The sequence below is a fragment of the Heterodontus francisci genome, chromosome 2 (assembly GCF_036365525.1).
Source record: "Heterodontus francisci isolate sHetFra1 chromosome 2, sHetFra1.hap1, whole genome shotgun sequence".
NCBI lineage: Eukaryota > Metazoa > Chordata > Chondrichthyes > Heterodontiformes > Heterodontidae > Heterodontus > Heterodontus francisci.
In genome coordinates, this window is record NC_090372.1 from 23,096,818 (window position 1) to 23,121,909 (window position 25,092).

At 44.1% G+C, this 25,092-nt stretch overlaps 1 protein-coding gene across 1 annotated transcript in view; it reads right to left on the minus strand.

Annotated features, from left to right (window-relative positions):
• The window catches only part of LOC137382896 (sodium/hydrogen exchanger 3-like), a 131,049-nt gene that overhangs the window by 17,603 nt on the left and 88,354 nt on the right, over positions 1 to 25,092 (minus strand). The window contains exons 9-13 of the mRNA XM_068055477.1: positions 13,728 to 13,798; positions 13,253 to 13,382; positions 7,225 to 7,331; positions 6,440 to 6,569; positions 1,417 to 1,590 (exon numbers count right to left, since the gene is read on the minus strand). Coding sequence (XP_067911578.1) covers positions 1,417 to 1,590; positions 6,440 to 6,569; positions 7,225 to 7,331; positions 13,253 to 13,382; positions 13,728 to 13,798 — 612 coding nt within the window. The remainder of the gene's footprint in view (positions 1 to 1,416; positions 1,591 to 6,439; positions 6,570 to 7,224; positions 7,332 to 13,252; positions 13,383 to 13,727; positions 13,799 to 25,092) is intronic.

Here is a 25,092-nt window from a genome sequence, read left to right on the forward strand (position 1 = left end):
GTCATTTATATAAATTGTAAAAGGTTGAGGCTCCAGCACAGATCCGTGTGGCATACCACTCGTTACATCCAGCCAATCAGAAAGTGACCCATTTATGCCTGCTCTATTTCCTGTTAGTTAGCCAATCTTCTATCCAGGCCAATATGTTACCCCCTACACCATGAGCTTTCATTTTCTGCAATAACCTTTGATGAGGCACCTTATCAAATGCCTTCTGGAAATCTAAGTACAATACATCCACCAGTTCCCCTTCATCCACAGCACATGCAAATCCCTCAAAGAACTCTAGTAGGGCATGACAGATAAACAGTCAGACAATTTAGATACAATGGAGGGGTTAAGAGAGGTGGTGTGTAGGATAGAATTGAGTGTTGTCAGCCTACAAGTGAAACCTGGCACTTTGCTTTCAGATGATGTGGCCGAGGTGCAGCATATAGCCCAGGAAGCCTGACAGTAAAAGGGAAGAAAGAGCTGCTGGCTCAAGTTGGTAAGTGCCTTTTACAGCACTCCTTGTGGGCCAGGACCCTCAAGAAAGACTTCAGCTTCCCCTGTGTGATCTCGCTGACCTCTCATTATCACAGACCTCCCTAACCTGACCCACAACACCACCCCACCCTCACCCAAAGAACAAGTTTCTGGCCTTCTCCACCATATGACCTCTCTCTACACCCAACCCGGGCTCTGATCTCCAGCTTTCCCCTACCCTTCCAATTGCTAGGGAACAGCCCAAGTGTATCCAGCTGTGGCCTCCTGCTGCAGTTTTTTTCACCAGGTAACTAGGCCACCTATGAATTTGGCCAGCTGCTGAGCAGGAAACAGAGAAACAACATTGTAATGCGGTCCTGCTGTTAAATCCAGCAGGACCACCACATTCCCAGCCTCAATGCATTCCCACCCTCCCCTGTACCCAGTCCACCTCCCTGTAAATATTGGGGCCTAAGTATCAGGAATTTCACTCGATGGTGCTCTGTACATCAGTCAGCCACATGCAATGCCAGATGAGAGGGAATCACAGTGTTCACAAATATCATCGAGTTATAGTTAGGCAATCCATTGAACCATAGCATCTTACAGCACAGAAGGAGGACATTCAACCCATCTATCATGTGCTAGCTCTTTGAAGAAGCTGTTCAATTGGTCCTACTTCCCTGCTCTTTTCCATACCCCTGCAATTTTCTTTCCTTTCAAGTATTTATCCAATTACCTTTTGAAAGTTACTATTGAATCTGCTTTCACCACGTGTTCAGTCAGTGCATTCCAGATCATTACAATTTCACAAAAATGGTGAACAATCCCTCCCGCCCCCAATATATTTTAAGGAAGATGGTCCCACTGTAAAGTATACTGTACAAAGAGTAAAACAGCAAAGTAAAACAAAGCTTTATCTATAATAAAAAAGAATGCTGCCTTTTTTACCTTTTTAGCTGCTTTTTCATTCTTCATGTTCCTAAATTTGGTGCTGTGATTGGCTCCGTGCTTGTTGGATTTAAAATTTTCCAGTCTCTTTTTCATGGTGCGCTGGAAAATCTCTTCATCTTGTTTCTCATCTTCATTGTGTATCAGTTTATGGCGGCTGTAATTGAGCTTGTACTTTAAAAAGAAACCATTGGACCAGTGAATACAGTTGGGAGATGGTAGTGTACTAGCAACGTTACTGGATTAGTAATCCAGAGGCCCGGACTAATGCTCCAGAGACAGAAGTTCAAATCCCACCACAGAAGCTGGGGGAATTTAAATTCAATTCATTAATAAAACTGGAATAAAATACTAGTCTCATTAATAATGATCATGCAACTACTGGACTGTCATAAAAACTCATCTGGTCATTAATGCCCTTCAGAGAAGGAAATCTGTCACCCTTACCTGGTCTGCCCTACATATGACGCCAGACCCACAGGAATGTGGTTGACTCTTAAATGCCCTCTGAAATGGCCTAGCAAACCACTTTGTTGCATCAAGCTACTACAGAAGCATTGAAGAATAAAACCAGATGGACAACCTGACACTGACCTCGGCATCGAAAATGACAAACAACCCTTCAAAGTCCTCTTCACTAACATCTGGGGCCTTGTGACAAAATTTGGAGAGCTGTCCCACACACTAGTCAAGCAACAGCCTGACAGTCATACTCACTGAAACATAGCTTCAATCAACGTCCCAGACTCCTCCATCACCATCCCTGGATATGTCCTGTCCCATCAGCAGTGTCGGTGGTATACAGATGGGAGAGAGTGGCCCTGGGAGGTCTCAAAACTGACTCCGGATCCCATGAAGTCTCATAGCATCAGATCTAACATAGGCCAGGAAAAAAGCTACTCATTACCACCTACAGCCCTCCCGCAGCTGATGAATCAGTGCTCCTCCTTGTTGAGCAACACCTGCAAGCAGCACTGAGGGTAACAAAGGCACAAAGCGTACTCTGGCTGGGGGACTTCAATGCCCATCACTAAGAGTAGCTTAGTAGCACCATTACTGACCGAGCTGACCGAGGCCTGAAGGACATAACTGCCAGACTGGACCTGCAGCACGTGCTGTGAGAACCAACAAGAGGGTAAAACCTACTTGACCTTGTCCTCATCAGTGGTTAGCACCGCAGCCTCACAGCTCCAGTGACCCGGGTTCAATTATGGGTACTGCCTGTGTGGAGTTTGCAAGTTCTCCCTGTGTCTGCGTGGGTTTTCTCCGGGTGCTCCGGTTTCCTCCCACAAGCCAAAAAGACTTGCAGGTTGTTAGGTAAATTGGCCATTATAAATTGCCACTAGTATAGGTAGGTGGTAGGGAAATATAGAGACAGGTGGGGATGTTTGATAGGAATATGGGATTAGTGTAGGATTAGAATAAATGGGTGGTTGATGGTCGGCACAGACTCAGTGGGCCGAAGGGCCTGTTTCAGTGCTGTATCTCTAAACTAAACCTACCTGTTGCAGATGCATCTGTCCATGACAGTATTGGTAAGAGTGGCCACCGCCTCACACTGAGGCCATACTCCATCGTGTTGTGTGGCACTACCACCATGCTAAATGGGATAGACTCAGAAGAGATCTTCAAGCTCAAAACTGGGAACTCATGAGCTGTGGGCCATCAGCAGTAGCAGAATTGTATTGAACCACAATCTGTAACCTCATGCCCTGCATATCCCTCATTGTATCATTACCATCAAACCAGGGGATTAACCCTGGTTCAATGAAGGAGAACATGACAGAAGCATACCTACAATGAGATGCCAACTTAGTGAAGCTACAACACAGGACTACATGCATGCTAAAATGCGGAAGCAGCATGCTCTGGACAGAGGTAAGCGATCCCACAACCGATGGATCAGATCAAAGCTTTGCAGTCCTGTCGCATGTAGTCGTGAATGGTGGTGGACAATTAAACAACCAACCGGAGGAGGAGGCTCCAAAAAAAATACCCAACCTCAATGATGGGGGAGCCCACCACATCAGTGCAACAGACAAGCCTGAAATATTTGTAGCCATCTTCAGCCAGAAGTACTGAGTGGATGATCCATGTTGGTCTCTTCCTAAAGTCCCCAGAGTCACAGGTGCCAATTATTCAGCCAATTTGATTCACTTCACAGGATGTCAAGAAATGGCTAAAGGCATTGGATACAGCAAAGGCTATGGGCCCTGACAATATCCTGGCTGTAGTGCGAAAGACTTGTGCTCTAGAACTAGCCTCACCCCTAGCCAAGCTGTTCCAGTATAGCTACAACACTAGCATCGACCTGACAATGTCGAAAGTTGCCCAAAATTGCCCAAAATGCAGGACAAATCCAACCCAGCAAATTACCACCCTTCAGTCTACTCTCAATCAGCAAAGTAATGGAAGGTGTTATTGACAGTGCTATCAAGAGCCACTTACTCAGCAACAACCTGCTTACTGATGCTCAGTTTGGGTTTAGCTCCAGGTCTCAATACAAATTTAGTTCAAATATGGACAAGAGACTGAATTCCAGAGGTGAGGTGAGGGTGACTTCACTTGACATCAAGGCAGCATTTGACCGAGTGTGGCATCAAGGTGCCCTAGCAAATTTGAAATCAATGGGAATCGAGGAGAAAACTCTTCACTGGTTGGAGTCATACCTAATACAAAAGAAGATGGTTGTACTCAATGGAGGCCAATCATCTCAGCTCCAGGACATCACTGCAGGAGTTCCTCAGGGTAGTGTCCTAGGCCCAACCATCTTCAGCTGCTTCATCTTCCCTCCATCATAAGGTCAGAAGTGGGGATGTTCACTGATGACTGCACAGTGTTCAGTACCATTTGCAACTTCTCAGATACTGAAGCAGTCATTGCTCACATGTTGCAAAACCTGGACAATAATCAGGCTTGGGTTGATAAGTGGCAAGTAACATTTGTGCCACACAAATGCCAGGCAATGACCATCTCTAACAAGAGAGAATCTAACCATCTCCCCTAGATGTTCAATGGCTTTAACATTACTGAATTCCCCACCATCAACATTCTGGGGGTTATCATTGATCAGAAACTGAACTGGACCAGTCATATAAATACTGTGGCTACAACAGTAGGTCAGAGGCTGGGAATTGTGCAGCGAGCAACTCACCTCCTGACTCTCCAAAACCTGTCCACCATCTTCAAGGCACAAGTCAGGAGTGTGATGGAATGCTCTCCACTTGCCTGGATGGGTGCAGCTCCAATACTCAAGAAGCTCAACACCATCCAGGACAAAACGGCCCGCTTGATCAGTACCCCATCCACCACCTTAAACATTCATGCTCTCCACCACTGATGCACACTGTCAGCATTGTGTACCATCTACAAGATGCACTGCAGCCAGCTTCCTTTGACAGCACCTTCCAAACCCATGATCTCTACCACCTCGAAGAGCAAGGGCAGCAGGTGCATGGGAACACAACCACCTGCAAGTTCCAATCCAAGCCACACACCATCCTGATTTGGAACTATATTGCCGTTCTTTCACTGTCCCTGGGTCCAAGTCCTGGAACTCATTCCCTAATAGCACAGTGGGTGTACCTTCACCACATCGACTGCAGTGGTTCAAGAAGGGGGCTCATCACCACTTTCCCAAGGGCAGTTGGGATGGGAAATAAATGCTGGCCTTGGCAGCGACACTGGCATCGTAAGAATGAATTTAAAAAAAATATAGAGTGCAGCAAAAGATTTTACCCCTAGCAGCTCACTTGCCTACTCTCTTACCTTACTGATTTGGTAAGGGATACAGAGCAAAGGTGGGTAAATGGAATTGAATGGCAGAACAGCCTCGAGGGACTGAATGGCCTAGTCCTGATCATAATGTTCCTCTGAAAGAATAAAAATGTCCAGAGGGAGCAAGTAACACACAGTAGGTTAAAGATCAAAGGCAAATTCAGTTAATAAATGGATCAGTTTGTGTACTACAGTGTTATGGGGGATTCCAGGTTCAAACCCTGGTCTGTGCTGAACAAGGCATACTGTTTGGGGCAACAGTTTGGCCACCAACATTGGTGGACAATCAATCTTGACTGGGACCTGTCTCATCCCCCTCATGCTCAGTCAATCTTCACTGACTAGGCACACAACCATCGACAAAGTGCTGGAAATCTTCAGGGGCCAACATTCCTGCAGCAAAAAAAGAGTCGGCAACTGCAAGTGGCGGGAGTGGGGGGGGGGGTGGGGGGGGTGGGGAGGGGGCGGGGGGCGGAGGGGCAACACCACAGGAAGAGAACAAAGGAGCCAACAAGTGTAATTTCTGCTTGGCCACCAACAAACCATTTCAAAAACAGAGACTGGTGGATATTACGTCACAAAGCAAGACCATCCTGCCTGATTGAGGCTTATCTGGAGCTAACCTTACCTGGAACTAACCATTTTAATCCCAGGTCCCTACCGTTCCCCAGATCCTCCTATCCTTATGTTTGGTTGTAGGGAGGGTTGGGGTGGAATCTATTTGTTGTTTTTAATTCCATTGAGGTGAACCAGCATAGTCCTCTACAGCGAGCAGATGTATATAGACAAATGCTAATTAAATAATAACAAAATAACAAAAACAATACTACTAAAGCTGTAAAAATTCAAAAATTGCTTTTAAAATTTCATCTCTTGCCCATTTGTACCAAGGAGTAAGCTTTATCTCTCTAGGCTCGTAAGGCTATGCCCTCTGCATTGATTCTCAGGAATATTCTAGATCACTGGCACAAAATGCAAATACATGTAAATAGACTGATTGATGTTTATTCAGTGATACAAGGCGGTTCTTTGCCAACCTTTTATTTAGCAGCACCTTGAACAAAGTGTGAGCACCAAACCAACTAGATGTCAGGTGACGACAATTTTTGCTTGTGCATTGATCAAACCTGTGCAAATGTTTCAAACAGAATTAGAAAGAAATAGCACAACTTCGAATCCTGAACACTTCTCAAATGCGGAGGGGAAGTTAGGCAAACAGCCGAGTGGACCACATGAATCTCCTTACCCGTTGCCTGGGTTTGTATAGATGTTGCTGCAACATGTGGTAAGTGACAATTTCTTCTCGATCCTTTAAGTTCTTCATTCTGTTCTCAATCGCTTGCATGTCCAAGCACACCTCGCTGGTACTCTCTCGCCTGGGATAACAAACACATTTTGTCACAACGTGTCAGCCTTGGCCCCATTGGTAGCAATCTCACCTCTGAGCCAAAAGGTTGTGGTTCAAGTCCCATTCCAGTGACTTGACGTATAATCCAGGCTGACATTCCAGTGTAGTCCAGAGGGAGCACTGCACAGCTGGACTTGTCACCTTTTGGATGAAACATTAAACTGAGGCACCGTCTGCTCTCACTGGTGAAACTAAAGGATTCCATGGCAATATTTCATAGAAAAGCAGGGAATTCTCCCAATGTGCTCGCCAATATTTATCTCTCAACCAATAGCACTAAAATAGTCGATCCAGTCTTAATTGCATTGCTGTTTGTGGGACCTTACTATGTGCAAATTAGCTGCAGTGTTTCCTACAATGGTACACTTCAGAAGCATTTCATTGGCTGTAAAGCAGTTTGGGACATCCAGGGATCATGAAAGGCGTTATCTAAATGCAAGTCTTTCTTAAATCTATTTGAAACTTGCATTAGGATTTTTCCACTCAGATCACTTCTTAATCTGGGTTGTATTTCGAGTGGAGCAGAGAAATGTGCCCTGACAAAGAATAGCTCTCCCTGTGCATGAATGATAGTCGAATACTTTTGGTCATCAGGTTGAGATTCTCTTACAGCTAATACTTACAGCACTGCAGAGCAGGATGAATCTATGACAGAATGATGAGAGCCAGTGAAGTCAATGTTAGCATTATTGCTCGAGCGAATAAAAGCCAAAGCCTTTTGCTGTTCTCCCTACAAGATTGAAAAGTCAGAAGGAGTTAGAACTCACCTATAAAACTCTGTCGATGCTTTGAGGGGTGAATTATGTATTGGAATTTTCCAGATATCTCATAAATTAAAGCAAATATACTTAGGATATGCTACCTTTGAGAGACATTAGTTGAAATACCTTTATGTTCTACATCAGCCAGCCTTGGCTCAGTGGTAGCACTCTCACCTAAGTAAGAAAGTCATGGGTTCAAAGTCCCACTCCAGGCACTTGAAACCACAGTCTTGACTGACACTTCAGAGCTGGCACATGCACAATGGTCACCTTCTATGCTGCATAATTCTATTTTTGATCATTGTGACCAGGACTGATTAATATAATGTTCAATGGTTCCAATACATGCTGAGCTACTGCAAAAACCCCAGACTCAACTAGCAGACTGCCTGTCGCAAACATTGTACTTAATGTTCTAGGGCAGAGTGTGTTTTACTTGACAGCAGTAAATTTGCTAGTCACACCCTGTACTTATCCTGTTCAATTAAATCACAATGATTAATAAATTTATTGTTCAAATCGACCATCCTCCTGAGAAAATCCTCACTCTGTGGGAGAAAAACAAAGCAATTAGACAAAGAAAATCAAAGGTATATTTAACTGAACTGGAGAACTGGAAACAACCAATACTCTGAACGGACAGGGGGCATTCTGAATGGGGAGGGTGAACAGCCAGAGGTTGTGGTACACATCGGTACCAACGACATAGGCAGGAAGAGTGACGAGGTCCTGCAAGGGGAGTTTAGGGAGTTAGGTAGTAAGCTAAAAAACAGGACCTCTAGGGTTGTAATCTCTGGATTACTCCCTGTGCCATGTGCCAGTGAGGCTAGAAATAGGAAGATGGTGCAGCTAAACACGTGGCTGAGCAGCTGGTGTAGAAGGGAGGGTTTCAGATATCTGGACCATTGGGCTCTCTTCAGGGACAGATGGGACCTGTACAAGAAGGACGGGTTGCATCTAAACTGGAGGGGCACTAATATCCTGGCTGCAAGGTTTGCGAGCGTCACTCGGGAGGGTTTAAACTAGTGTGGCAGGGGGGTGGGAACCAGAGCAGTAGGACAGCTAGTGAAATAAATGAGGAGGACATAGTAAATAAGGCCAGTAGGACTAAGAGGAAGAGCAGGCAGGGAGATGTAGCTGAGCACAGCAGGACTGGTGGTCTGAAGTGCATTTGTTTCAATGCGAGAAGTATAACAGGTAAGGCAGATGAACTTAGAGCTTAGATTAGTACTTGGAAATATGATGTTGTTGCTATTACAGAGACTTGGTTGAGGGAAGGGCAGGATTGGCAGCTAAATGTTCCAGGCTTTAGAAGCTTCAGGCGGGATAGAGGGGGATGTAAAAGGGGTGGGGGAGTTGCATTACTGGTTAGGAGAATATCACAGCTGTACTGCGGGAGGACACCTCAGAGGGGTCATGCAGCGAGGCAATATGGGTGGAGCTCAGGAATAGGAAGGGTGCAGTCACGATGTTGAGGGTTTACTACAGGCCTCCCAACAGCCAGCGGGAGGTAGAGGATCAGATATGTAGACAGATTTTGGAAAGATGTAAAGGTAACAGGGTTGTGGTGGGGGGTGATTTTAACTTCCCCTATATTGACTGGGACTCACTTAGTGCTAGGGGCTTGGATGGGGCAGAATTTGTGAGGAGCATGCAGGAGGGCTTCTTGAAACAACATGTAGATAGTCCAACTAGGGATGGGGCCATTCTGGACCTGGTATTGGGGAATGAGCCCAGCCAGGTGGTCAAAGTTTCAGTGGAGGAGCATTTCGGGAGCAGTGACCATAATTCCATAAGTTTTAAGGTACTTGTGGATAAGGATAAGAGTAGTCCTCGGGTGAAGGTGCTAAATTGGGGTAGTTATAACAATACTAGGCAGGAACTGAAGAATTTAGATTGGGGGCGGCTGTTTGAGGGTAAATCAACATCTGACATGTGGGAGGCTTTCAAATGTCAGCTGATTAGAATCCAGGACTAGCATGTTCCTGTGAGGAAGAAGGATAAGTTTGACAAGTTTCGGGAAGTTTGGATAACGCGGGATATTGTGAGCCTAGTCAAAAAGAAAAAGGAAGCTTTTGTAAGGGCTGGAAGGCTAGGAACAGACGAAGCACTTGAGGAATATAAAGACAGTAGGAAGGAACTTAAGCAAGGAGTTAGGAGGGCTAAAAGGGGTCATGAAAAGTCATTGGCAAACAGGATTAAGGAAAATCCCAAGGCTTTTTATACATATATAAAGAGCAAGAGGGTAACCAGGGAAAGGGTTGGCCCACAGAAGGACAGAGATGGGAATCTATGTGTGGAGCCAGAGGAAATGGGTGAAATGAGTACGTTGCATCAGTATTCACCAAAGAGAAGGACTTGGTGGATGATGAGCCTAGGGAAGGGAGTGCAGATAGTCTCAGTCATCTCATTATCAAAAAGGAGGAGGTGTTGGGTGTCTTGCAAAGCATTAAGGTAGATAAGTCCACAGGGCCTGATGGGATCTACCCTAGAATACTGAGGGAGGCAAGGGAAGAAATTGCTAGGGCCTTGACAGAAATCTTTGCATCCTCATTGGCTACAGGTGAGGTCCCAGAGGACTGGAGAATAGCCAATGTTGTGCCTTTGTTTAAGAAGGGTGGCAAGGATAATCCAGGAAATTATAGGCCGGTGAGCCTTACGTCAGTGGTAGGGAAACTATTAGAGAGGATTATTTGGGACAGGATTTACTCCCATTTGGAAACAAACGAACTTATTAGCAAGAGACAGCATGGTTTTGTGAAGGGGAGGTCGTGTCTTACTAATTTGATTGAGTTTTTTGAGGAAGTGACGAAGATGATTGATGAAGGAAGGGCAGTGGATGTTATCTATATGGACTTCAGTAAAGCCTTTGACAAGGTCCCGCATGGCAGACTGGTACAAAAGGTGAAGTCACACGGGATCAGAGGTGAGCTGGCAAGATGGATACAGAACTGGCTCGGTCATAGAAGACAGAGGGTATCAGTGGATAGGTGTTTTTATGAATGGAGGAATGTGACTGGTGGTGTTCTGCAGGGATCAGTGCTGGGATCTTTGCTCTTTGTAGTATATATAAATGATTTGGAGGAAAATGTAGCTGGTCTGATTAGTAAGTTTGCGGACGACGCAAAGGTTGGTGGAGTTGCAGATAATGATGAGGATTGTCAGAGGATACAGCAGGATATAGATCGGTTGGAGACTTGGGTGGAGAAATGGCAGATGGAGTTTAATCCAGACAAATGTGAGGTAATGCATTTTGGAAGGTCTCATGCAGGTGGGAAGTATACAGTAAATGGCAGAACCCTTAGGAGTATTGACAGGCAGAGAGATCTGGGCGTACAGGTCCACAGGTCACTGAAAGTGGCAACGCAGGTGGATAAGGTAGTCAAGAAGGCATAGGGCATGCTTGCCTTCATCGGTCGGGGCATAGAGTATAAAAATTGGCAAGTCATGTTGCAGCTGTACAGAACCTTAGTTAGGCCACACTTAGAATATTGCGTGCAATTCTGGTCGCCACACTATCAGAAGGACGTGGAGGCTTTGGCGAGGGTACAGAGGAGGTTTACCAGGATGTCGCCTGGTCTGGAGGGCATGAGCTATGAGGAGAGGTTGGAAAAACTCGGATTGTTTTCACTGGAACGACGGAGGTGGAGGGGCGACATGATAGAGGTTTACAAAGTTATGAGTGGCATGGACAGAGTGGATAGTCAGAAGCTTTTTCCCAGGGTGGAAGAGTCAGTTACTAGGGGACATAAGTTTAAGGTGCGAGGGGCAAAGTTTAGAGGAAATGTGCGAGGCAAGTTTTTTTACACAGAGGGTAGTGAGTGCCTGGAACTTGCTGCCAGGGGAGGTGGTGGAAGCAGATACGATAGCGACATTTAAGAGACATCTTGACAAATACATGAATAGGAAGGGAATAGATGGATATGGACCCCGGAAGTGCAGAAGGTGTTAGTTCAGGCAGGCATCAAGATCTGCGCAGGCTTGGAGGGCCAAATGGCCTGTTCCTGTGCTTTACTGTTCTTTGTTCTTTGTTTGTTCTTTGCATTTTATTCATGTTTTACAAGGGAAATAGGGTGGAGAATTTCATTCAAACAATACTATTCTGTTGCAGGAATATGGTCTTATGTATTTCGGTACTCCAAATTATCGGGAGTATAGAAGGGGAAAGCAGGAGAAAATCCACCTGGAAAGAGGGTTCACTAAACCCATGGCAGGATGGGAAGATTCAACCTGCATCAGAAAAAGGAAAAATGTCATAACTGCTGTATAAAATAATCAGAACAATGGATGGCACAGTGGCGCAGTGGTTAACACTGCAGCCTCACAGTTCCAGGGACCTGGGTTCAATTCTGGGTACTGCCTGTGTGGAATTTGCAAGTTCTCCCTGTAGCCATGTGGGTTTTCGCCGGGTGCTCCGGTTTCCTCCCACAGCCAAAGACTTGCAGGTGATCGGTAAATTGGCCATTGTAAATTGCCCCTAGAATAGGTAGGTGGTAGGGAATATGGGATTACTGTAGGGTTAGTATAAATGGGTGGTTCTTGGTCGGCACAGACTCGGTGGGCCGAAGGGCCTGTTTCAGTGCTGTATCAATAAATAAACAAAAGACCAACAAGTGCAAGGTGAGGGGGCACAATTGCCCTGGAAATATGACCAGACTTTCTTTTAGTAATGCAAGCGGAACTTTAAGCAAAGGACATCATGCATGTCCAGGACATAATCATGAGTCATACTTATTCACCCTCACCCAGCAAAGTAGCAGGTTTGCCCCTTTCTTGAGCATATAATGGGTAGTGACGATTCCAATGAAATAGGAAGGGACACGATATATGGCAGACTGCAGGTTCAGAGACTCTTGATCTATGTTCTGCACATAACATGTACAGGACAACAATACAGCTTCAAGATAGTAAGTGATAGAATCATAGAATAACATAGCACAGGAGGCATCCATTCAGCCCAGGTTGGCTCTTTCAAAGAGCTATCTTTATTTTTCATTCTGTCATGGAATGTGGCATCACTGGCAAGGCCAGCATTTGTAGCCCAACCCTAATTGCCCTTGACACCTGAGTGGCTTGGTAAGCCATTTCACAGGGCAGTTAACAGTCAACCACATTGCTGTGGGTTTGGACTCACTTGTTGGCTAGACAGGCTAAAGACAGCAGATTTCCTTCCCTAAAAGATATTCGCGAACCAGATGTTTTTTTACAATTGATGATATTGTCATGGCACTATTACTGAGACTAGCCTTCAATTCCAAACTTTTATTAATTAATGAATTTTAAATTCCATCAACTACTGTGGGGGCATTTGAACTCATGTCCCTAGGGCGTCAGCCTGAGTCTCTGGACTACTAGTACAGTGACATTACCACTACACTACTGTCTCCCCCTGTTAGCCTCACATCCCTGTTCTTTCCCCATAGACCTCCAAACATTTCCTTTCAAGTATATATCCAATTTCCTTTTGACAGTTGCTATTAAATTTGCTTTCAGCTCTATTCTATTGTGCACAGCGGATCATTACAATTCACTGTTCTCATCTCCCCTCTGGTTCTTTTGCCAATTATCTTAAATCTGTGTCCTCTGGTTAGTGACCCTCCTGCCAGTGGAAATTGTTTCTCCTTATTTACTCGATCAAAACCTTGCATAATATTGACACCTCTATTAAATCTTCCCTTCTCTAAGGAGAACAATCCCAGCTTCTCTAATCTTCCCTCATAACTGAAGTTCCTCATCCTTGGTATCATTCCGGTAAATCCCCTCGTCACCCGCTCCAAGGTCTTGACATGTTTCCTAAAGTATGGTTCCCATAATCGAACACACCGACTTCCAGATACAAGGCCTGCCTTTTGTGCATCTGTGTAAATAAGTGGCCCAGTGGTGAGATTACCTCAGACACGTAGCTGACGGCATCCTTCAGATTCAGCTCACGGAAAACGTTGAGGATATTATCCCGGCTAATTTGTGCCGATTTCCTCATCATTACTTTACTCAGATAATTTCTATCAAAGTTAATCCACCTGGAATTGAACAAACCATAGTAAAGGGGTTGCATTTTATCTATATTAACCAAACTGTGAAGACAAGGAAGAACTGCAAAGCAGCAAAATCTAAAATGAGATCATTTGATGAAACAATTAGAACTTGTGCTGTTACAGAAGGGAAGTCAGACTGTAGGTCATGCAGCAATTGTTATTTCAGTACGAGCACAGATCTGGCAAAGAACCAGTAGAAACTTGATCTGATAGGACAGGCAGCACTCCTCCCTAAAACTATAAAAACAAATTACACAATAAAGGGAGCATTAATGAATGGTACTGAATATTTACAGAACACTGAAGAAATCTATCAATAAATTTACATACTTGTCTCGAAAATAGTTGTGTCCAATTTGCCCCGAGATGTCTTCTATTGCAGACACAATATGATCAAAAGCCTTGAAAAAAAAAAGACAGTCACAATTCTTTACATGTGAGGAAATGAAAATGATTGCACTTGCAACACTATGGTACAAGGATCGTTCTTTCAAAAACTCTTCATGAAATATTCCTTTCTGTCCAACAAAAAAATTACCTACTGCACAATAATTTCCATCTGGAAAGATCTGTGAATCTAACACTGATTATTGTTTAAAGACGATGGGCAGAATCTTATGCCCTTCAAAAAATTTCAGGTATTGGTACTATTTCTGGGTCCTGACTCCACACTAGTCAGAGGTGTGCCAACAGTTGGAAACTTCCAGGAGGCGGACAATTAACAGACCACCTCCGTGTTTGCCATCCAATTAAGGACAGTGGCCAGGTTCCTGAGGCAGGAGGCCCAATAGGAGGGACCACAGCACTGGACAGATGGAGCCTCACTGGTAGAGTTGGGTGCTGCTGAGGAAGGTAGGGGAGTGTGAGGGTGCTTCGAAAGGGAGGCACCCTCAGAAGCCTAATTAATATTCAAAGAAATGGAAGACCCACAGCTCGTAGAACTATCAGTGTGAAGGGGAAACCTTTCCACAGAAAGGGTTATGGCTGAGGCTGCAGACTATGCACTTTTATAGAGCCAGTGACAGGAGGCCCCAATGGCCCTGCCACCTGCCGCCGGGAGGCTGCCTTCAAGCTGCTGCCAGCCTCCCAACTCTGCGGGAGGCCGTTCAAATACTGGGAAGATTGTGGCGGCGTCAGCAACTTGCCCCCATTTGGTGCCTTAATTGCCCGAATTGGCTAGCTGCCGCTGTTGGGCAGGTAGATGCTGGTGCATTGACCCCGCCTCCAGCAAGATCGCTCAGAGGCAGAAGCCAACCCGACGCGTATGGTGAAGGTTTTGCTCCCGGTACTGTTTCCAAACCCGCCACCACGGGGCCAGGAAGATTTGACCCTGAGTTTCATTGGAATTTATTAAAATACTTATAATCGATCCATCCATTCCTGTCGTCAGGTGTCAAAGAGTGTGCTAGAATATAGGATAAGATGTTCAACTTAAAAGTTAGGAGATTATTATTTTTTAAATTTGTCTTGATGGCAACAATGCTATTTTAAGTAGGGGTGGGGGGAGGGGGGGGGGAGACGTATTAAAAATTTTTTTTGTTATGCTGCACCCCTAGTTACTCACAGAATCTCAGAATGGTTACAGCACAGGAGGAGGCCATTCGGCCCATTGTGTCTGTGCCAGCTGTCTGCAAGAGCAATTCAGCTAGTCCACTCCCCCGCCCTTTCCCTGGGGCTCTGCAAATTATTTCTCTTCAGATAATTATCCAATTCCCTTTTGAAAGTCACAATTGAATTTTCCTCCACAACACTCTCAGGCAATGCATTCCAAATCCTAACCATTGCCTGCGAGAAGTTTTTCCTCATGTCACCTCTGGTTCTCTTGCTGATCACCTTTAATTGGTGTCCTTTTGTTCTCAACACTTCCACCAATGGGAACACTTTCTCCCTATCTACTCTGTCCAGACTCCTCATGATTTTGAACACCTCTATCAAATCTCCTCTCAACCTTCCCTTCCCTAAGGAGAACAATCCCAGATTCACCAATCTATCCACACATCCGAAATCTCTCATCCCTGGAACTATCCTTGTAAATCTTTTCTGCACCCTCTCTAAAGCCTTCACATTGTTACAACCAGGTGAGAAAGGGGTCTAGGGTTCCTTCGCAGCCTTCACCTGGGCTTACCATAACAGGGTTTTATTTTAAACACACCATGTTTTTAGCTCCCCCCATGGTGAATCCTTGTTCACTGTTTTTCAATTATAAGGCAAAGAAACCAACCAAACATGTTTTCTTAAGTTTAAAGAAAAAAGGTTGAAATTTTATTAAACTTAAACTCTAATTTCGTTAACTGCGAAAGATACATGACGCGCCCACGCTAGCATGCATACACAATACACACATGCAGATAGAGACAGAAAATAGCAGAAGGCAATATCTGAAGATGGTTTTTTGTTACAGTTCCTTGAGCTCACTGCAGAGTCATTGATTGTAGGTAGATCTTGCTTTTCATTGGGGCCTAGTATTCTTTTTAAACCTTGCTCGATGTAGGAGACTTTTCTCTCTTGGGGTTCATGTGTCTTCAGTGGATTTGGAGTTCCGTAAGAAAGAGAGGGAGAGCCAGACAGACAGGAGAGGTTTTCTTCAGTCCAGGAGCATTCTGCAGGCTCAGTTCAAACTGTTTGTACAATTCAGAAAAAGCAGGTTGCCAAGCAGGCTAGTCACGTGACCAGTTGGTCTGACCACGTCTGCGGATTCGGCCATCCCAGCAGTCAACCTGAAATTTGAGTTCCCTCACCTTCAATGTCTGGTGCTCAAAGTCCATTGTGGGTTAAATTGGATAAGGGAAGTAACCCCTTTGTCTCGTCCATGTCTCCGCTATAAAGACGTCTGCAAACGCGACATGAAATCGTGTGACATTGATCACAAGTCGTGGGAGTCAGTTGCCAGCATTCGCCAGAGCTGGCGGGCAGCCATAAAGACAGGGCTAAATTGTGGCGAGTCGAAGAGACTTAGTAGTTGGCAGGAAAAAAGACAGAGGTGCAAGGGGAGAGCCAACTATGTAACAGCCCCGACAAACAAATTTCTCTGCAGCACCTGTGGAAGAGCCTGTCACTCCAGAATTGGCCTTTATAGCCACTGCAGGCGCTGCTTCACAAACCACTGACCACCTCCAGGCGCGTATCCATTGTCTCTCGAGATAAGGAGGCCCAAAAGAAAAAGAAAAAAAAAAGAAAAAACTGTCTGTTAATGTGAAAATGTCTTTCCAGCCAAGGGCCTGGTGATTTGTTAAAACAAGTCCTTTCTTGACTTCAGCAACAGTTTTCAAATCAATGTTCATATGACAAAATTAATATGCCTCCTTTTTGGCAGGTGGGAGGTCTGCATGATACCTCCACACCCAGCGGAATGAAATGCAATTTGAGAAAACTGCACTTCATTAAAAGGGTCAAGAGAAAATATAAGATACAGAAAAAAAACATGCATTTCTCTCATTCATTCCCATTCATTCATAAATCCTAAAACTTATTACAGCCTTCTTTTCTTAGTGGCAGTGTTGCTTTAATTGTCCCTTTTTGGCATCCCAATGAACATGTGGTTTTTTTGGGAAAGTTTTCTTCAGTTTGTCAATTTCCATGGCTGCCTAGTGTCTTTGAGATGGTTAGGTTTAATTCGCCCTAAGTTGGAATTTATTTCTTAAGAGAGTCAGTAGTGGGCGGGACTAGCCTGAATACTCTTTCAGTGCTTCGCTGAGTCATGCAAAGGATTTTGACTTCTGGGGATGCGTGGTTTTCTTTTTCTCTGACTGTGGGGGTGGATTCTTTGCTAATCTCCCCTTTATCCTCTGGGACACTCCTGCCTGCAGGTATTTGTGCAGACTCTACTGCACTCTCCTGTGGCACTTTGGCTATGTGAGGCATCACCCTCATGGTTCCTCTGCCCCCTAGAGGTCTTTCTTGGTCTCTGCAGGTTCCTGTAAATGCTGTTAGCAACTCTGGTGGGGTGCTTCGAGTGTCTACATTAACATAGGAGGATGTGGGGTCTACCTCTTCACATTTTTCAGGGTTGGCTGACTGGAGAGTAGGGGATTTTCATCCAGGATTCCTTCCGGACTTCCTTTAACCTGCCCTCTTGGTCACGTTTTCCCCTTCCCTTTCTAACCTTTTCCAGCCTTGTGCTTGCCTGTCCCCTTTTGTTCTCAGCGGGGCTCCCTTACAATTCACCAACCATCTGCTGGAGGGTCCTCCTGACACCGGTACAGGACTTAGGGGTGCACGTTTCACTGTAACTTGGGATTTCCCCTCAATCTGGCACATGTGGCAACTTCTGCAATACTCCACCACATCTTTGTGGAGTTTTGGCCAGCCAAACTGCTGTCTTATACAGGCTTTGGTCTTTCATATACCGGCATGTACAGCCACTGTAGTCTAGTGGGCCCTTCTTAATATTTCTCTCCGGTACCTCTGTGGCACCACTAACTGGTGAACAACTGTCCACTCCTTGCTCTCAGGTCTGTGAACAGAACTCCATTTCCTCATCAGTACCTCATTCTTTAAAAAGTAGCAAATCAGGGACTCCCTCTGCTTCACTTTCAGGCTGGGCAGCCTGTGCTAACTCTGGCAATACTGGTCGGCTCGCTGAGCCTCAGCTAGGGAAAATCCATTTAATTCATTCCCTGGGTCTCCTAACTTTCCAAAGAAAGTCTCATCCAGACAGACCTCATGGTCATTTGCCTGCAGTGCCAGTGCAGTCTCCTCTGCGGGAGCTGGGTCCGTCTCCTGCCACTGCCCTGTCACTCTGCCCTCCTGCAGTCTTCCTTTCACTACTAGGGGGGCTATCACCTTCACCCCGCCAGATCATTACCTAGGAGCAGGTCAACTCTGTCCACAGGCAAACTAGGGACAATCCCTACAGTCACCGGTCCTGAAACTAGGTCGCACTCCAGGTGCAGACATACACTGCCCTCGAATACCATTCACCACCATTCTATGTTGACTGCATTCTCTGGAGGAAATGTCAAGCCTTTTCCCAGTAAAAGGGATCTGGTGGTCCCTGTGTCCCTGAGAATCACTATGGGCTTGCTTGCCCCACTTGAGGAGTATGGGGTTACTTTCCCTTCAGACACAAAACCCTGATAACCTTCAGGAATCCTATTGAATTTTCCTGCACTTGCAGTAGTAAGCTTCCTGGGTCTCATTCTTACTGCAGTTAAAGCCACAGCTTGTTCTGCAATGCTTTCCATTAGGGTCTCGTCTTCACTGAGTGGGTGTGCCCTGATCAACCCTACAGGTTTTCCCTTTAGTTTCCAGCAGTCAGCTTTTAGATGACCTGCCTTATTGCAATGGAAGCACACAAGTCTCCGGGTCTCACTCCAACTCACAGCACCTTTCTTTTTGGCTTGAGGAGGGCCCCGTGTCTCCTGCTTTTCTTTCTCCCCTAGGACTGCGTGGCTCCTATCACCTTCCCACCCTTTGTCCTTTTTGGATTTGTGTGGTTGATTAGGAAAGGTTCTCACCTGGGAAACTGACCTATAAATTAAAGCAAACTCATCAGCTGCTTGCTGGGCTCTTTGAACCCATTGCTCCTCTGTCTTTATGGAGAGTGGGAGAGAGTTTTTAAATTCCTCAAACAGAATTACTTCTCAGATTCTCATAGCTGAGCTGTACTTTAAGAGCCCTCAGCCACTGGTCAAAAGCCAGCTGCTTACTTCTTTCAAACTCCAGGTAAATTTGATCAACCTGCTTCTTGAGAGTTCTGAACTTTTGGCGATAGGCTTCGGGTACTAATTCATATGCCCCAAGGATAGCATTTTTTGTCAGTTCATAATCTGATGAACTCTCATCTGACAACAGGGAATAAACCTCATGGGCTTTTCCGGTTAGCTTGCTTTGTAATGAGAGAGACCAGGTCACAGCTGGCCATTTTAGCTGCCTTGCCTGTTTCTCAAAGGACACAAAAACTCTTCTACATCTTCCTCGTTGAATATTGGGAATAGTTGAGCTTGTTTTAACAATTCTGTACCCAGCCCTGAATTACGCTCCCCCATATTGGCCATGCTTTCGCTGGGTTACTCTGTCACCCCTAGGTAACTCAAGCTGCTTCAACTCTCTCTCTTTGCCCTCCATCTGAAAGGTTCTTTCTCTCTCCCTCTCTTCCCTCTCTCATTCCTTCTCCTCTCGATCTTTTTCTTCATGTTCCTTCTGGAAGGCTCTTTCTTTCTCCCTCTCCTGCCTCTCTCTCTCTCTCTCTTTCCCTTTCCTCAAATTCAAGTTTCCCCTGTTCCAATTGTATCTTTGCTAACAATACCCTGTCAGAGTCTGCTTCTAACCCTGTTTTTGCTTCTTCAGATTCAAGGGAAAAATGGCTGGCCACTAGTCGTAGGAGTTCAGACTTCCTAGCTTTGCCACGTACAGTGAACCCACACTGCTCAGCCATTTTCTCAGCTCCTCCATAGACTGTTCTTTTAACTTATCCCAAGTTTCTTCACCCTGGTTTGCAGAGCTACTGGCTTCAGTTGCAGACATGTTAGTACTTAAGCATACAGAACCACAAGAAAACCTATATTGAAATCTTGCTCTTGTTTTTGATTAGGAACAATGTGGCTTCCCACTTCCAATTTCTCTGGTTTGTCTGTGGGTCAATCCTGGATGCTAGCACCCAAATTTCTGTTATGACCAGGTGAGAAAAGTGTCTAGGGGTCTCTTTCAGCCTTCACCTGGGCTCACCATAACAGGGTTTTATTTTAAACACACCATGTTTTTAGCTCCCCCCGTGGTGAATCCTTGTTTACTGTTTTTCAATTATAAGGCAAAGAAACAAGCCAAACAGGTTTTCTTAAGTTTAAAGAAAAAAGGTTGAAATTTTATTAAACTTAAACTCTAATTCGGTTAACGTCTACGGATACACAATGCACCCACACTAGCATGCATACGCAATACACACATGCAGATAGAGACAGAAAATAGCAGAAGAAATAAGGTGGAAAAGTTTGAGGCAATATCTGAAGATGGTTTTTTGTTACAGTTCCTTGAGCTCACTGCAGAGTCATTGATTGTAGGTCGATCTTGCTTTTCGTTGGGGCCTAGTATTCTTCTTAAACCTTTCTCGATGTAGGAGACTTTTCTCTTTTGGGGTTCATGTGTCTTCAGTGGATTTGGAGTTCCGTGAGAAAGAGAGGGAGAGCCAGACAGACAGGAGAGGTCTTCTTCAGTCCAGGAACATTCTGCAGTCTCTCAGTTCAAATTGTTTGTACAATTCAGAAAAACCAGATTGCCAAGCAGGTTAGTCACGTGACCAGCTGGTCTGACCATGTCTGTTTGTGGATTCAACCATCCCAGCAGTCAACCTGAAATTTGAGCTCCCTCACCTTCAATGTCTGGTGCTCAAAGTCCATTGTGGGTTAAATTGGATAAGGGAAGTAGCCCATTTGTCTCCACAAGCACTATCTGTTCTTTCCAGCCAAGGACCTGGTGATTTTTTAAAAATAAATCCTTTTTTGACTTCAGCAACAGTTTTCAAATCAACGTTCATACAACAAAATTAATGTGCCTCATTCTTTCCTAAAGTTTGGTGCCCAGAACTGGACATAATACTCCATTTGAGGCTGAACCAGTATTTTATAAAGGTTCATCATAACTTCCTTGCTTTTGTCCTCTATATCTCTATTTATAAAGCTCACAATCCCATATGTCTTATTAACAACTTTCTCAACCTTCATATATACCTCCAGGTCCCTCTGCTCCGGCACCCTCTTTGGAATTGCTTCCTTTATTTTATATTGCCTTCCCTCGTTCTTCCTACCAAAATGCATCACTTCATATTTCTCTGCATTAAATTTCATCTGCCATGTGTCCGTTCATTCCACCAGGCTGTCTATGTCCTCGTGAAGTCTATCACTATCCTCCTCACAGTTCACAATTCTTCCAAGTTTTGTCTCCTCTGCAAATTTTGAAATTATGCCCTGCACACCCAAGTCTAGGTCATTAGTATGTATCGAGAAAAGCAGTGGTCCTAATTCCGACCCTGGGGAGCCCCAATATACACTGTCCGCCAGTCCAAAATACAACTGTTCACCGCTACTCCCTGTTTCCTGTCACTCAGTCAACTTCATATTCTTCCTGCCACTGTCCTTTTTATTCTATGGGCTTCAACTTTGCTATCAAGCCTGTTATGTGGCACTTTATCAAAGGCCTTTTGGATGTCCATGTACACCACATCAATTGCATTACACTCACCAACCCTTTCTTTTACCTCATGAGAAAACTCAAACAAATTAGTTAACCATGATTTGCCCTTAACACATTCATGCTGGCTTTCCTTAATTAATCCACATTCGTCCACATGACTATTAATTTTGACCCACATTATCATTTATAAAAGCTTTCCCAGCACCGAGGTTAAACTGACTGGCCTGTAGATGCTGGGCTTATCCTTACACCCTTTTTTGAACAAGGGTGTAACATTTGCAATTCTCCAGTCCTCTGGCACCACCCCTGTATCTAAGGAGGATTGGAAGATTATGGCCAGTGCCTCTGCAATTTCTGCCCTTAGTTCCCACTGTATTCTTGGATGTATCTGATCTGGTCTTGCTGACTTATCAACTTTAAGTACAGCCAGCCTTTAGAATACCTCCTCTTTATCAATTTTTAGCCCATCCATTGTTTAGAATACCTCCTCTTTCACTGTGACTAGGCAGCATCCTTTTCCTTGGTAAGGACAGCTGCAAAGTACTCATTTAGTACTACAGTCATGCCCTATGCCTCCATGCATTAATTCCCTTTCTGGTCCCTGATTGGCCCCACTCCTCCTTTTACCACCGTTTTACTATTTATATGCCTATAGAAGACCTTTAGATTCTATTTCATGTTAGCTACCAGTCTCTTCTCTCTTAGCTGCTTTTATTTTTTTCATTCCCCCTCTGAACTTTCTATATTCAGCCTGGTTCTCACTTATATTATCAACCTGGCATCCATCATATGCACCCTTTTGCTGCTTCATTTTACTCTCTACCTTTTGCATCATCCAGGGAGCTCTGGCTTTTTTTGTCCTATCTTTCCCCCTTGTGGGAGTATATCTTGACTGTACCCAAACTATCTCCTCTTGAAAAGGCAGCCCATTGTTCCATTACAGTTTCATCTGCTAGTCTTTGATTACAATTTACCTGGGCCAGATCTATTTTCACCTCACTGAAATTGGCCCATTCCCAATTAATTATTTTTACTCTGGATTGTTCCTTGTTCTTCTCCATTGCTAACCTAAGCCTTATGATACTATAATCACTGTCCCCTAAATGTTCCCCTACTGACACTTGATCCACTTATCCCACCTTATTCCCCAGAAGCAGATCCAACATTGCCTCCTTCCTCATTATACTGGAAACTTACTGATGTAGAAATTTCTCCTGAATACACTTTAGAAACTCCTCTTCCTCTTCCTCTCTGCCCTTTACACTATAGTTATCCTAATATAGACTGGGATAGCCAAAGGTCCCCCATTCTAACTGCTCTGTAGTTTTTGCACCTCTTTGTAATTTCTTTGCAAATTTGTTCCATTATATTGTTCCCATTAGTTGGTGGTCTATAGAATACACCAAGTAGTGTAATGGTATCTCTATTGTTTCTTAGCTCTAGCCAAATAGATTCTGTCCTTGACTCCTCTTGGACATCCTCACTCTCCAGCTCTGTAACATTAACCTTAATCAATAATGCCACTCCTCCTCCTTTTGTGATGAAATATATGTATAATAGGCTTAATTAGGTAGAATTTAGATATAGTTAATATATTATACCTTTTAGAATTAAAGATTGAATAAATGGTCAGTTTTCAAGACTCATTGACATTCCCCTTTAAGAAGGTAGAGTTAAACATTTTTGAGGTCCCTGTTGCAGAAGATTATGAACCAGAAACAACTTTCAAGTTGGGAAATCCATTTCAGCGTCTCTGTTACCAGGGACTTGGAGGATAAACACACACATTGAAATATCCTGTGTAACACCAGCAGAAGGTAACCATAAATCTAATTAATTGATGGTGTTGGTAAATGTAGGCAGATTGACCCACAAAGACAGTTCAAACTACCATAAAAACACAATTATAGATAATAAAACAATAAAATGAAATAGTACTTACAGGAACAAGAGGTCAAGAAAACACAATTATAAATATCTTGACCAGATAAATGCTCACAATTTCAAGAGCATGGGGTTTCCAGTAAAACATTAAGTGGCGATGTTAGTTAATGATACTACCAAATATGGATCTTGAAAGCAAGAAAAACACACACAGAAAGGTAACACCTATATGCTAAAAGGTCAGATGACACCTTAGAAACAGTATAAACTTGAGGGTGTTTGAAGCAAAAAATTAGAAGTGTTGAATTCCTCAAACAATACTTCTCACCCCATGGTTTACTTGGATATTCTAATATATTTTGCTGTAACATTAGCAAAGTTAAACTTTTGGATTCTATGTTAGAAATAAGATTGTGTGTTACAGCTCTTAGTAATATTTGATATTCTGACATACTTATCCACTTAAAAGTGTATGGCATGTTAAATCCTTTAATAAATATATAAAAGTTAATAAATCGTCTCATGTCGCATTCTGTATACAACTACAAGAATCCCCTCTCTGTGTCTCTTTAGATGGAGAGAGATGTACTGAAGAGAGTTTCCCAGACCCTTATAATATCTGGGATATTGATGACTTAGCCATAATTATTAAAAATAGGCTATCCGTTAGATGGTAATATTCTGTTAGTTTTCTTTATCTGATGGAAAGCTAGTTCAATCCTTTGGACCGAAATAAGTGTCTATAGGAATTTGTCTGGTTTCAACTTAATTAAAGGAGATTCATAGGGATGTACTCCTGAGTTCAAACCCCATCATGAAAATTTAAATTCAGTTTTAATAACCTTCAATTAGAAACTTCTATCAAGTGACTTTTCACTGAAGCTGTCAGATTGCAATGCGAACCCAACTAGTTCACTAATGTTGATTTGGTAAGGTAACCTGTAGTCTGACCTTTGTGTGACTCAACCGCCAGACCAATGTGGTTGACTCTTTGCTGTCCTTTGAAGTGGCTAGGTAAACCACTCAGCTGCATCATCACCTTCTCAGGCCAACTAAAGATGGACAATCAATGTCAGTCTTGCCGGAGATACCCACATCCCAATATAAATTTAACAGAAAATGATCAAATCCAAGAATCCAACAAGTCAGCACAGGCTGGAGATGATGCAGTGATTATCCGTAAACTTTAACGTTGGTCGCCAACCAAAATGCTGAACTCAGAATGGACAACTTAGGCTGTAATTTGTAAGTAACACAGCTGTTGCCACAACAGTAGTGACACTGAAGGCAGGTATATGCTCCCAAATGGACACAAGTGCATCATTATAGGGTGGCACAGTGGCGCAGTGGTTAGCACCGCAGCCTCACAGCTCCAGTGACCTGCATTCGGTTCTGGGTACTGCCTATGCAGAGTTTGCAAGTTCTCCCTGTGACCGTGTGGGTTTCCACCAGATGCTCTGGTTTCCTCACACATGCCAAAGACTTGCAGGTTGATAGGTAAATTGGCCATTGTAAATTGCCCCTAGTGCAGGTGGCTGGTATGAGAATTGAGGGTAGGTGGGGATGTGAGAAGGAAATGGGATTAATGTAGGATTAGTATAAATGGGTGGTCGATGGTCAGCACAGACTCGTTGGGCCAAAGGGCCTGTTCTGGTGCTGTATGACTCTATCAGCATGCCCATTT